This window comes from Misgurnus anguillicaudatus, chromosome 6 (assembly GCF_027580225.2).
Source record: "Misgurnus anguillicaudatus chromosome 6, ASM2758022v2, whole genome shotgun sequence".
NCBI lineage: Eukaryota > Metazoa > Chordata > Actinopteri > Cypriniformes > Cobitidae > Misgurnus > Misgurnus anguillicaudatus.
In genome coordinates, this window is record NC_073342.2 from 696,066 (window position 1) to 709,438 (window position 13,373).

The 13,373-nt window shown below is 39.8% G+C and overlaps 1 protein-coding gene across 7 annotated transcripts in view; it reads left to right on the forward strand.

The window, feature by feature from the left end:
• pamr1b (peptidase domain containing associated with muscle regeneration 1b) overlaps window positions 1-13,373 on the forward strand; it is a 174,404-nt gene that overhangs the window by 57,317 nt on the left and 103,714 nt on the right. For 6 of the 7 annotated variants that reach the window (XM_055192301.2, XM_073868331.1, XM_055192299.2 and 3 more), the window contains 2 exons: window positions 6,674-6,844; window positions 8,580-8,768. In XM_055192301.2, the coding sequence (XP_055048276.2) occupies window positions 6,674-6,844; window positions 8,580-8,768 (360 nt within the window). The remainder of the gene's footprint in view (window positions 1-6,673; window positions 6,845-8,579; window positions 8,769-13,373) is intronic. The other variant, XM_055192300.2, reaches the window with a different exon arrangement.

A 13,373-nucleotide genomic window follows, 5' to 3' on the forward strand; every position in this document is an offset into this window, starting at 1 on the left:
GATGGGGGCGGCGTTGAAGCGACTCAAATTGGGATTTTCCTTCGTTGATCTGTGGATCGGTTTTTCCTGGGCTCGGTGAGCTGATTCGGGCCCTTTTGTCTATCTATTGAAGGATCTGATTTGTGTTTGGAGTTTGGAAGTAAAAGTTCACCAAATTTGACTCAATGTGTTAAAGCAGGGGAATAGTGTTTATAGTTCAGCAGAATGATTGTGCTTTTTGAGGGGTGGCATTATGGTTTTGGAATTTTAGTTCAAGGGCCTGGTTGTGGTGTTTTGGCAATAGAGAAAAACTGTAACAGCTTGGTATTCAAAAGTGTTATTTGTGTTATTAGTTTTATTACAACCCCAAATCAGAAAAAGTTGGGACACTATAGAAATTGTGAGTAAAAAAGTAATGGAATAATTTACAAATCTCGTAAACTTATATTTTATTCACAGTAGAATAAAGATAACATATCAAATGTTGTAAGGGAGAGATTTTGAAATGTCGTGCCAAGTGTTGACTCGTTTTGGATTTCATGGGAGCTATACATTCCGGGACGGGTTGGGACGGGTGGCAGTGGGAGTCCGGAGGATTTGAATGTACAGATAAGGAGCAGCTGAATGACCAATTTGCAACTTATTAGGTGAATTGGCAACATGATTGGGTATAAAAAGAGCCTCTCAGAGTGGCAGTGGCAGTGTCTCTCGGAGGTCAAGATGGGCAGAGAATCACCAATTCCCCCAATGCTAAAGCGAATACAGGAATGCTACTGTAATGGAAATCACAACATGGGCTCAGGAATACTTCCAGAAAGCATTGTCAGTGAACGCAATCCACCGTGTCATTCGGCGTTGTCAGCTAAAACTCCACAGGTCAAAAAAGAAGCCATATCTAAACATGATCCAGAAACAACAGGCATTTTCCCTGGGAAAGGCTCATTTAAAATGGACTGTGGCAAAGTGAAAAACTGTTCTGTGGTCCAACGAATCAAAATTTGAAGTTCTTTTCCGAAAACTGGGACGCCATTTCATCCGGACTAAAGAGGACAATGACAACCCAAGTTGTTATTAGCGCTCATTTCAGAAGCTTGCACTTCTGATGGTATGGGGATGCATGAGTGCGTGTGGCATAGGCAGCTTACACATCTGGAAAGGCACCATCAATGCTGAAAGGTTTATCCAAGTTCTAGATACATATGATCCCATTCAGACGTCGTCTCTTTCAGGAAAGACCTTGCATTTTTCAACATGACAATGATAGACCACATACTGCATCAATTACAACATCATGGCTGCGTAGAAGAAGGATCCGGGTACTGAAATGGCCAGCCTGCAGTCCAGATCTTTCACCCATAGAAAACATTTGGTGCATCATAAAGAGGAAGATGTGACAAAGAAGACTTAAGACAGTTGAGCAACTAGAAGTCTGTATTAGACAAGAATAGGACAACATTCCTATTCCTAAACATTGGTCCTCCTCCAGCTGTTCCCCACATGTACATTCAACTCCTCCGGCCTCTCATTGCTACCTGTCCCAACTTTTTTGGAATGTGTAGCTCTCATGAAATTCAAAATGAGCCAGTATTTGGCATGACATTTCAAAATGTATCACTTTCAACATTTGATATGTTATCTATATTCTATTGTGAATGAGATATGGGTTGTGAGATTTGGGAATTCTTCCATTGCTTTTTTGCTCGGGATTTCTGCAGTGTCCCGGCTTTTTCTGATTTGGGGTTGTAGTAAAGTAAGTGGAGTGTACTTCCAGCTATTGTTAATATGGGTGAATCCATGTCAGAGCTAGGATGTTGAAGGCTGACTAAGTGGCAAAGCCATGGAAGTCGTTTTTTTTTACAGTGGACTGGCAGTTCCAGAGTCCCACAAAGAAAGATGGAGGTATAGAAGGTGATGATTGGTCACACAATGGAGTGAGTGCATCGTGTCTTGCGTCTAAGATGCGGGCAGTGTCTGTTGTGAATGACAGGAATGTACTGGAAACACATGTTGTTAGTAGAAAGTAGAAAAGGTAAAGAAAATTTGAATTAAAGTATAAAATACACAAGTGCCTTGCCGGTGTCCATACTTGGTGGAGTTGTGTAGGTAGAGTCACAGGTCTTTACACTGGTAGGTCTTTACATGAGAAGGGCTGCACATGATGGCTGACACTACTGCTGACACTGCGCTGGCACAGTTTAAAAAAGAGCTTAAACAGTCGCTAATTGAATACATTAAGCAAAACAGAAGCCTGAATGATGTCACTGGTACACATATCGAAACTGCAATCTAGTCCAGGGGTCCCCAACCTTTTTTACATCACGGACCGGTTTCAGGATTTGGGGGGGTTGCTGAGTTGTTGTTTAAAACAAAGTGCTGAAAATTCTCCTTTTCAAAATGTATAACGTTTTAAACGGAAGTAAAGATAACAACCATGCATTAGGAAAATTAATAATTGCTTTATTTATAGTATATTTTTATAGACATGTAAAACCATATTTTGGCGGATGTTTTTTCTTTAACTTAATTATTAATGGTAAACGAACTTGGCTTGCTGTTCTCGAAGGCAGCTCGAATCTTGGTCCAAGTAACAGAACAGAAAAAAATGCAGTGAGGGAGGAGAGATGCCAGAATAATTGCGTCTGGGCGTGGTTACTTTATCAATGATTGACACAGGACTGTTTAGGTTCCTTTCAAATCTACGTTAAAAGTGTTTATAATAGTTTATTTTGATCATGGTGCCACAATCGCGGGATAATTCTAAAGTTGTTTAAAGAAGAATAAAATAATTACTTTTTAGTCATTTACAGTGTCACACAGTTTAATGTCTCCGCATATTTACATTATTTGCGAGGTACATTTTCAAATGATTCATAAAGTCATACCTCTGCAATTCTTTGATAGATTGTGTTTTAGAAGTAGCCTACTTTATGCTCAAAACTCTAACGACAGCAATGTAATCGCTGATGCACTGGTAGAGAGAGAGAGACCGAGAAAAAGTAGACAAAAGTAGAAATTATTTATGTTATTTGAAATCGTCTCTTAAAGTACAAAATACCCGATTAAGCTATTACGTGGCTATTATACAATTTTTTTCAGGAGGTTCTTGCGACTCGGTGGCCACTTGTCCACAACCCGGTGTTTGGGGACCTCTGATCTAGTCGTTATGCGCCTTAAGTCCAAAACTACAAAAGTGAAAAAAACAAACTTTTTGGATAGAGCTGATGAAGTAAACTAATGAAGCACTTGTTAACAGAGGCTAACAAACACACTAACAGAAGCTAACAAACACAAACAAAGTCAACCATAACACTTATGCCGAGTTCAGACTGCACGATTTTAGCCCTGATTTTGACTCGCCGACAGGTTTTGAGAAATCGCCGACAAATGCCCGAAATCACAGGCAAATCGATGCTCGTGCACGCGAGTGACAATCACACAGTGTGAGTTATAAAAAACGCGTTCGGAGAGAATCACAGACGAGTCGCCGACACCCGTGAGATATTTGGCATGCTTAATATCTGGAACAAACGGCGATTCAAAATCATGCCGTGTGAAATGTGTTTTGACTGACAATAACATCAGCGATGACCTACAGCCAATGAGAGAGCAACATACAGGACAGCTGGAAGTTCGGGGAGGAGTCTCTCAAAACATTTACTCCTTCATAATCTTTATTTCTTCTTCTTTCTGCTGCAAATGAGCGCACATGCAATATATATGGTATGATTCTTCCGAGCCACCATTTTTAATAATAATCCCAGTCTCCCGTGAGAACTCCGGTCTTACACGCGTGACCTCGCGTTGTTTCCTTCGCGTCACTTCTCGCGTGCGTTTGGTTGTGAGACGTAGTTTGTGGACCGGGACAAAGTTATCGGCGATTCTTCTTACGGTAAAGTCATGCAGTATGAAAACCCCTGTCGCCAATCCATCATGCAGTCTGAAACAGCAGCGACTGAACGCTACCCCAGATAATCACGCAGTGTGAAACCACAGGTGACCCAACTAGTTTGAAAATCATGCAGTCTGAACTCGGCATTACAGTTTTTCTTGATTGCTAAAACACTATAACCAGACTTTTGAACTAGAATTTCAAAACCATAACGTCATTTTTCGAGAAGCACAGTCATTTTGCTGAGCTGTGGACGGTACTCCCCTGCTTTGGCACATGGGTCGGATTTGGTGAACTTTTGCTTCGAAACTCTACACACAATTCCTTACATTTCTCAGTGCTTACACCATCTGGTCATATGAAAAGCACTAGCATTCAAAACTGTTCACTTAAGTCAGCACAGCTTAGGCTTAGTTAGCAAACAATTACCAAGGTGGAAACACTAAGAGTCAAAATTGAACACACATCAATCAGATCCTTCAGTGGATGGATGGGGGGGCCTGGGTTAGTTCGCTGGGCTTTGGAACAGTGGATCCGCAGAGAAATGAAGGAATAGGTCGAGGAGAAGGAGGAGGGAGAGGAGGAGGCAGAGGAGGAGGGAAAGAAGGACGTGGTGAAGGAGGAGGAAGAGGACGTGGTGGAGGAGGAAGGAGGGAGACGAAGGGCAAGGTGACAAGCAGTCTCAGATGAAATTCGAGCCACTCTAGTTGACCATGTCCTTGTCCATGGTATGACTATGAGGGAGGCTGAGCAACGAGTAAAGCCTCATTTGGGTCGCTTCACTGTTGCCTCCGTCTTCGGAGCCTTCAGGGAAGAAAACAGATAGATGTACTTACAATTAGACTGCTCTGTACAGTAACTTTAGTGTGCATACACTGTTGGACTATGCTACTGGAATAAAGAAATGCATCAAATTGCCTTCCATATAGATCGACATATCAGTAGATGAATGCCAGGGGTGGATCATGCAAGATGATTTTATCCTCGCTGTTTGGCTAGGTCGAATATAGCCTGTGGTGTGGGTGAGATTCTCTGGCCTGACCCAGAACAAAGACGTTGGGGAGGAATAGTTTTTTACAACCCAGATAGCAATGAGTCGGCGGACCACCGGCGGTGCTCTGGCGGCGGTAAGCGTCATAAGGGCGTAATCGCAAACAGGTCTGACGGCGGACCGCCGCGGCAGCCGCTTTTGCATAAATTAAGCAGTCGGTCCGCCGGCTGCATGCTGGCGGCATCTCGCAACAAATGAGAGTGACATATTCGGCGGCAAAAGTTTCATCCCCACCAGCGGAACGCACCTATAGCCGACAGCTTGGGGCTGGCGGCATATAGAAGCCATGCGGATATTTTTTGCTATCTGGGAAATTGTTTTACGGTTGTGCTGTGTGGCATATGAATGAGTGGGGATGTGCTGATGCATGCATTGATTGTGTCTGTTTTGGTCATGTGAAAAGGTTTTTGGGGGGAGAACCACAAGCAACATAATTGGTTTTGGGTATATTGTTTAGAATTTATTGCACCGGTGTGTAATACTATGTTGTAGTGTGTGTGTTTTTGAAAGCTTGTGTGTGATGTCTGAGGGAAAGTCTGTTTTTTCAGTAAAAGTGAATGGTTTTGAGTGTGGAGCTTCATTTTGACCTGAGGATGTGTTTGGAGTGTCGGGTGGGATGTTGTGCAGTTGTGTTGACTGTTTTGGGAATATAAGGGCGTAGTTTTAGGAGATGTGTTTGAGCAACTGAGAAAAACTGTAACAGTCGGTCAATGAGTATATTAACTAAACCAGTGTTTCCCAATCCTGTGACTGGTTGCATAAACCTTTAAGACTAGTCTTAAAGGTTAGTCATTCATTTTTTTCTTCAAGACTGATCATAACTGTTTTAAGTATGTTACATAGAAAGGTAGATTGGTCTAATTTAAATCCAAATAATAAGTCTGATTAGCCATAACTAATTGCTAGTTAGTCAGAATCATTCTTAAGACGCAGTCTTAACGTCACAGCTATGTTTATGCAACCGGCCACTGGACCTCGGGGCCCCCCTCCCAGAGAGTTTTGGATGTCTCCTTGTTTGACACACCTGATTTAACTCATCAGCTTGTTAGGGAGACATGTTTACCATTTTGGAAGGAGGCCGATGGGTTGAATCGGGTGTTTTGGGTGGGGAGGCATCTAATGCTGCGTTCCAGGCAGGTTTTTGGGCCCGTGAGTTGTGACTTCAAAGCCACGACTCTATGCTTTCCAGGCAGCCTGTAACCCGTGTTTTTACAACCTTCTACCTGTGAAAGAACGGCAGTCAAACCCGTGACTTCCCACCCGTGAACTCGTACTAGATCGATGTACTCCCAGTTCAGAGTCGTGACTCGTGGTTTTGAAGTCGTAATTTACGGGTTACGGGTTGCCTGGGGCGCGGCATAGGGCTTTCTGGGAGGGGGGCCTCGAGGACCAGGATTCGGAGGCACTGAACTAAACAAACAAGCAAAGTTATTCTTAAATAACAATAAAATAAAAAATAACAAAGCAATAAAAAGCAAGGTAAACGAAGTATATAGCAAACTCACACACCACTTTGGTCACCTGAAGATGAGTCGCTTTCTCCTTTGGCTCAGCATTATTATGCTCTTAAACAAGACATCTACAAGTTGATTGAATCAAAGAACTGTGGCATTAATAAATTACCAGTACCACAAAAATGTATTCAATTTTTAAGATTTTTTTCTTAAATAAATTTCTTAGACAAAGGCATGCCTTGTGCATTTCATTGTTCCATTTATCACTTCTGTATTTGTAACAGTTGTTTGATATTTCAGTGCTTGAGTGCAGAAGGCCATTGAGTCCGGCCCATGGGACAACAAAGCATCTCGATGTAAGGGTTGGAGGTCATGCTATGTTCAGCTGTGACTCTGGATACACATTACAGGGCTTTCAGGTGGCCAGCTGCCTGTTGGATGGCTCATGGAGTACACCGACTCCACAGTGTGGTAAGAAATCTGCAAACCCATTCCAAAATCTCTGGTGTAGATCTGTGAGAATTATCTAAAATGTTTACAAATGATTCTTTAGTGCAGGCCAGCTGACAGTCTTGCCTGGGCCCGGGACAAGATAATCTTAGAGCACATAAACACATTTAGGCTTCTCCATCTTTTTATGTTTTTCAATTTAATTAAAATAACCTTTTGACAGACGATGATTGCAAAACAAACGTAGTAAGACTTTTAACCTATAGCACGAGTCCGCTATAAGCACAGCCAGCCACACATTTAAAATGCAGCTGTTGCGTGTTTAACAGCAGGACCTTCAGCGCACCGGGAAAAAATATTAATGGAGGACTATAGATTAAAACCTTGGATACTGCGCATAATCTATGCAATCAGCATTCAAGACATAATCTATTATATATATAATATATATATATATATATATATGTATATGTTAATTCGGTTTCATTTTGTAGCTATAGCCCTTTTCATTTTTTTATCTCTGCACCCGTTGCAGCAACCTGCCTCCGCTTTTAAAAATAGTGTGTATTGATAATAAACGTTTAAACTAACACTGTGATATGCTGAAAATATATATTTTATATAGTTGTTATTATAGGCAAGTGAAGTGTTGATTTGAGAGTTCAATTCATCAAACATGTCGTCAACTTGCTGTTGGCTGACAGCAAACAAAAATACTAGAAAATACATAGAAATATAACTATTTTGCCATTTAAAACAAATCTGAACTGCTTTAATTGCTGCAAGAGTAGTACAGCTGTGTAAGGACTCTGTGTAAGGAGTTATTTTTTTGCTATTTCTGCGGATTTCTTTTGCAAAATCTATGCGGAATTTTGCAGAATGATTTAAAATGTTTTAAAACAATCTGAGAGAATGTGCGCTGTGAATATTACAAAACAATAAAATATTTTAAAATGACATTTTATTAGAGGATGACCCTGAATTAAACTGGACCAACATGAACCAACAGATAATGGATAATGTGCTGTCACGACCATAGAGTTTTATATAAAATACATATATTACTGTCTACAGTGTAACAGTAAAAACAAAAGGCTTCTCATAATGAATGTAGCCTACATCAAGATAATTTCATCTGTTTAACAACACCATGTATATTTATCTTGTAAATGGATTTGAAATAATAAATAATTGTCGCGTCACTTAGGAATAGAGACGATATAGATCTCATTATCTTCTCCGTGGTAAGTTTTATTTCAAATTCAAGTTTTACATATTAAATAGTTTGTGCTTTCTCTCATAAAAACCTCACAGCAAACAGCACAAACTTCTATTCACAAACACACGCGATGCAGTGACTATATCTGCGGTCACATATTCCTAATGGGGAGAATTAGGAATTCTATTTTCCTCTATAAGGCCTATATTTTCTTCTTTTCCTTTTATTTTCTGAGCACCGGACTTGTGCTGAGTCTGACCGGACATTTTGAGCGGACTGAACTTCAAATCAAATGAATCAAATATCTTCTTTATTTTTTAACAATTATTCCATAGGTTCCAGTTCTGGGCCCCCCTCTGGGCCCCGTCCACCCTGGGCCCAGGACAACAGACCCGTTTGCCCCCCCCTGTCGACGGGCGTGCTTTAGTGAATATATTTTTGACTAAGAATCCTATGTTAAGAAGTTCCTGCTTCAGCATTTATAAGCTGCAAATTAAATAAAAACAGCTAATGCATGATTCTGACCTTTTGATCCAGTGTCTGACCAAAACTGTGGGATTCCTCCAAAGCCAGAGAATGGTGATAATTTCCTTGTTTATGGACCAAATGATGTACTCATCGCTGTCCAGTTTTACTGCTATAAACCATACAAACTAAATGGAACTCATCAGAGAATCTGCCTGAGCAACAACACTTGGAGTGGGATGGCACCTACCTGTGTGAAAGGTAACTCACAAAATCACTACATTGCATTGCACCCTCTCGATCCCTGCACTCTGTCACCAAGCGACAGCTTGTGATGCCATCTCAAAAAGCGAAAAAAACATTATTGCATACCTTCTCTGGAGCTGTTCCAAAACTGTGGAATGATCTGCCGGTCAAGACACGATCTGCTGACTCTGTAGCTGTCTTTAAGAATCGGCTAAAAACCCATCTCTTCCGCCATTACCTCACTTCCTAATATATGACTTACTATCCCGCGGGTAACCTGCGGTCGGGTAGGGGCGGGTAAAGAAATTGTAACTTTACTGCGGGGTGGGTCATTAAAAACAAAATATAAAAACAAGTATGTTGCGTCTAATTCCCTGTAGCATATATTAAATATTTGGGAATACATATTTTATTAGGTTCTTTGATAAGGTTAAATTACGTAGGCCTACGTGGCAACGTAACTTCCGCAACGTAACTTGCGCAACGTAACTTGATATCCTCAAACCTTTGGCGTCACGTCACAGAAGCGGCAAGTAGCTCCCTCTGCCAGCCACAACAACAAAACAAATGGAGAATTAAAGGATGAAAGATGATCTGAGGGAGAAATTAAGGTAGGGAATTTATGAATAGATAATACAAACGCTGCTTTGTAAATGTTAAAAATGTTCATCATTATCCTATCTCTATATTAATATGACCATGCTGGTTTCTATGGTTCATTCGCGTATGTTGGTGCAGGGCAATGTAATCTAATGGCTGTTTCCAAGCACTTTTAGGCTGAAATAAAGCCTCTTTTTATTTACATTAAAAATGCCTAGTATGTCTATTGTAATGGTCGCGGGGCAGTACGGGTTGTAAAAAAAAGATACAGTGGTGCGGGGCGGGTTGGGGCGGTCCAAATATTTCATAAAAGCGGGACCCGCGGGTTGGAGAAAACGCCGACCCGCACATCACTAATAGCTATGTATACTGTGTTAGACTTGATGAGACTTATATATTGCTGTTCTTGTGTTGCTATAATTGCTTCTATTGTTTACCTCATTTGTAAGTCACTTTGAACAAAGGCGTCTGCTAAATGACTAAATGCTTAAATCACCTGCAATGATAAAGGGTTCGTTTTAATAAAGATTTTAAACAAAAGTATTGCTGAAACGATGCAGTAAACACATTTTACTTACTAAGAAGTTGTGTTGAACACCGCCGCGTCTACACAAAATAACGTTATGTTGACCAGCAGATTTGTGTGGCAAGTCTACAACATGTCAGAAATAGTAGGGGCGTGAATACTTCACACTTAAATATATGCCCCCAACCCGAACACACGGGTCGGTCCACTTACTGTTTTCGTTTCTATTCCAGATGATGTAGTAGCTACATCTTGTCTCGATCCTATTGGCAAATTAGAGAATGTTATATTTACACAGCATTATGCGATACTGCTATACAACATATAGAAAACATTAAACATACCGGAGGCGATGTTTAAATCCTGAATTTCTCCGACAACAGCTCTGAATTCAGGGTCATTCAGAGCTCCTAGATCATTACATAAACTAATAAAAACGTTCACCATTGTAATTTATTGCACACCCAACTTATATTAAATAAGATATTAAAAACACTTTCATTTAAGATACGTTGCCATTTTATCTTCTAGCTTGAAGTCTTTAAAAATAGCTTTTTTTCTTGATGTTCGAAGTTTAAGTCAAGCCAATAGTGATGACATCAGAGAGATATACATACTGTAATCTTTGCCATGTGCTTTATACGTATTACCTACCATAGGGGGTGTTGTTTGATGTATGAGAAGTGGGGGTCTTGACCCCCCAACAAGTGGAATAAACTGATTAACCAGATGTTTGAAAAACCTGTTAACATAAAAACATACCAGGGGGCCGCAGACAAAAATTTAATCCAGTCCACAGCTGGGTGGCGCTGTCTGCATTCTACAGCAAATATTCTAAGAATACTTGCAAGTATACCTGCAGCACACAATTAGTAACCTACTAGTTTACTAAGAGTACACTAACAGAACACTAGCATGTACACTTGAAGTCTAGCAAACTACTGTCAGAATCCTGCCCGAATCTGGTTTTGTATTAATATCTAGTCTTGTTGGCAGGGTTCTGACAGTACAATGTTTTGTGTGGGAAATGCGTGGCCTCAGTATAGAGGGTATGCATTGACGTCACTTTTCCACGTGACCACGCCGGAACTCGCCCTGTTGAGTGGCAAACGTTCAACAAAATGGCTGGTTTTCATAGCGACTGCTGCGAAAATGCCAGTAAAACTGACTATTATCAGCTTATATTGAATTTAGTTGGACTTGATAGCAGAGGTGGACAATACATAGTTACATTAGTTACATTTTCCAAGCATCTGTGCTTTATTAGGCTGTTTGACTTGGGAAAAAATTTACTTCACTACATTCTAAACCATATAATCATACGGTGTATTCTTTATTATTGCATATTACAATTTATTTAATACCTAAATACATTAAAATTGTGTACTTTTACTTGAGTAAAAGTATGTTAATGTACTTTAATATTAAATGTAAAACAAACACGTGTATTTATGGAATGTAATAAGAGTAAAAATTATGATAATATGCTTTGAAATGTATGTTTTCAAAAGAAAAACACTGATAAAATACAAATACTTGAAAAATACTTTTAATTAGAAAGTAAAGCCTCTGCTTTATAGTGACCCTAGCAACTTATCAACCCACCTGTGGTTTGTGGACGTTGGCATGAACGATCAATTTACTTCTGCTTTCGGTGCTTTTTGCAGTCTGTGAAACGATAGTTCCGAATTCTTGTTAATCTGTTATTACAGTCTATCGCACAACAGCTGTTTTCCATTTAGACGTGTTTTCACTGTCTCGCACAACAGCTGTTTTCCATTTAGACGTGTTTTCACTGTCTCGCACAACAGCTGTTTTCCATTTAGACGTGTTTTCACTGTCTTTTCGCTGCTTTCACAATGTACACTCATTCTGCCGCTCTGTCTTTTGCCACTCAGTGGGGCGTAACCGCGGTCACTTTTGCCAAAGGTGACATCACGTGCATATAGTTATAGGTTATATTAGACCACGTATTTCCTGTGTCCTGTCACTTTTTACCCACTCCCTTGTTTGTTATTACATTCACCTGTTCCGCTCATTAGTTCTCCCTATTTAAAGTACTTGTGTTTAGTGTTCTTGACTGGTTCGTTTTGTTCTGTTACTGTGAATACTCTGTAAGAGAATTTAGTGAAGTCAAAGTCTAGTTTCCTGTTGTATGTTATTTGTAATCAAGTGTAGTTGTTATGAAGTCCCATGTTTTGCCTGTCTCCAGTTTATTGTATTGTTTTGTTGTTTGCTCCATCGTAAGTTTTTGTTTTCTTGTTTTTCTATAATTAAAGTGTTCATTGTTAATCCACGTCTGCGCTTGGGTTCATCTCCTGCCTCTTCCTGACAACTACTAGTTGACTGAGTTCAATTGGAGTATAAAACTAGTAAAATAGTAGTTTAGTAAGAGTAAACATCAGTGTACTTAATCATTTACTACAAGTATAACCGTAGTAAACTTCTCCATGCTGAAAAAACAGCATACCAGCAAGACCAGCATATGTTGTGTTTTTGTGCTGGTTTGCTAGTGAACACCAGCTAAACCAGCATCAACACCAGCATTAGTACCAGCTAAACCAGCACCAAACCAGCATTAGCACCAGCTAAACCAGCACCAAACCAGCATTAGCAGCAGCATCCCATGCTGGTCATACCAGCAAGACCAGCATATGTTGTGTTTTGGTACTGGAATGCTGGTGACCACCAGCTAAACCAGCATAATTCCCATGCTGGTCCATGCTGGTTTGATGCTATTTTTTTCAACAGGGTAGCTAGTATATGTATAAGTTCAATTGCAGTACAAATGAAAAACGTAATTGTGAAATAGTTGTGCACTTAAAGTTGCTCTTACACTTATAGTACATTTAGAAGTATACTTTTATTAAACAAAAAAAGGGGCCAATTTTGTCCCAAATGGTATTCAATTATTGCAATTACAAGTATACTAATACAACATAGATGTTAGTACACTTACTACATAAAGTATACTTAAAACTATACTCCAACATTACTTAAGTATACTTAATAAAATTAACTGGAAGTATACTTCTTTTTAGTAAGGGTGTCTCAGGATCGATAACACAGATGTTAGTACACTTACTACATAAAGTATACTTAAAACTATACTCCAACATTACTTAAAGGTATAGCAGAGGATTTTCTCGAATTTTAGAAAAGAACCGCCTTCTCCACTTTTTAAAAAAATGCAATTGCACAACACTCCTGATTGACAACTAGGAGGACCAATAGTATTGATGATCCACCCAGAAACAGAAAATCCTCCGCAAAATACCTTTAGGTATACTTAATAAAATTAACTGGAAGTATACTTTTTAGTAAGGGTGTCTCAGGATCGATTTCTGAAAATTTTTAAACTGATTCACTTTGACACAAATGGTGGCAGTCAACAGTGTATGGAACCTCTACAGAAGAGATCAGAAAAAAATAAAACACATGGGCATGCTATGGTTTCAGGCACCCCTTACGAAAAAGAAGTATACTTCCAGTTA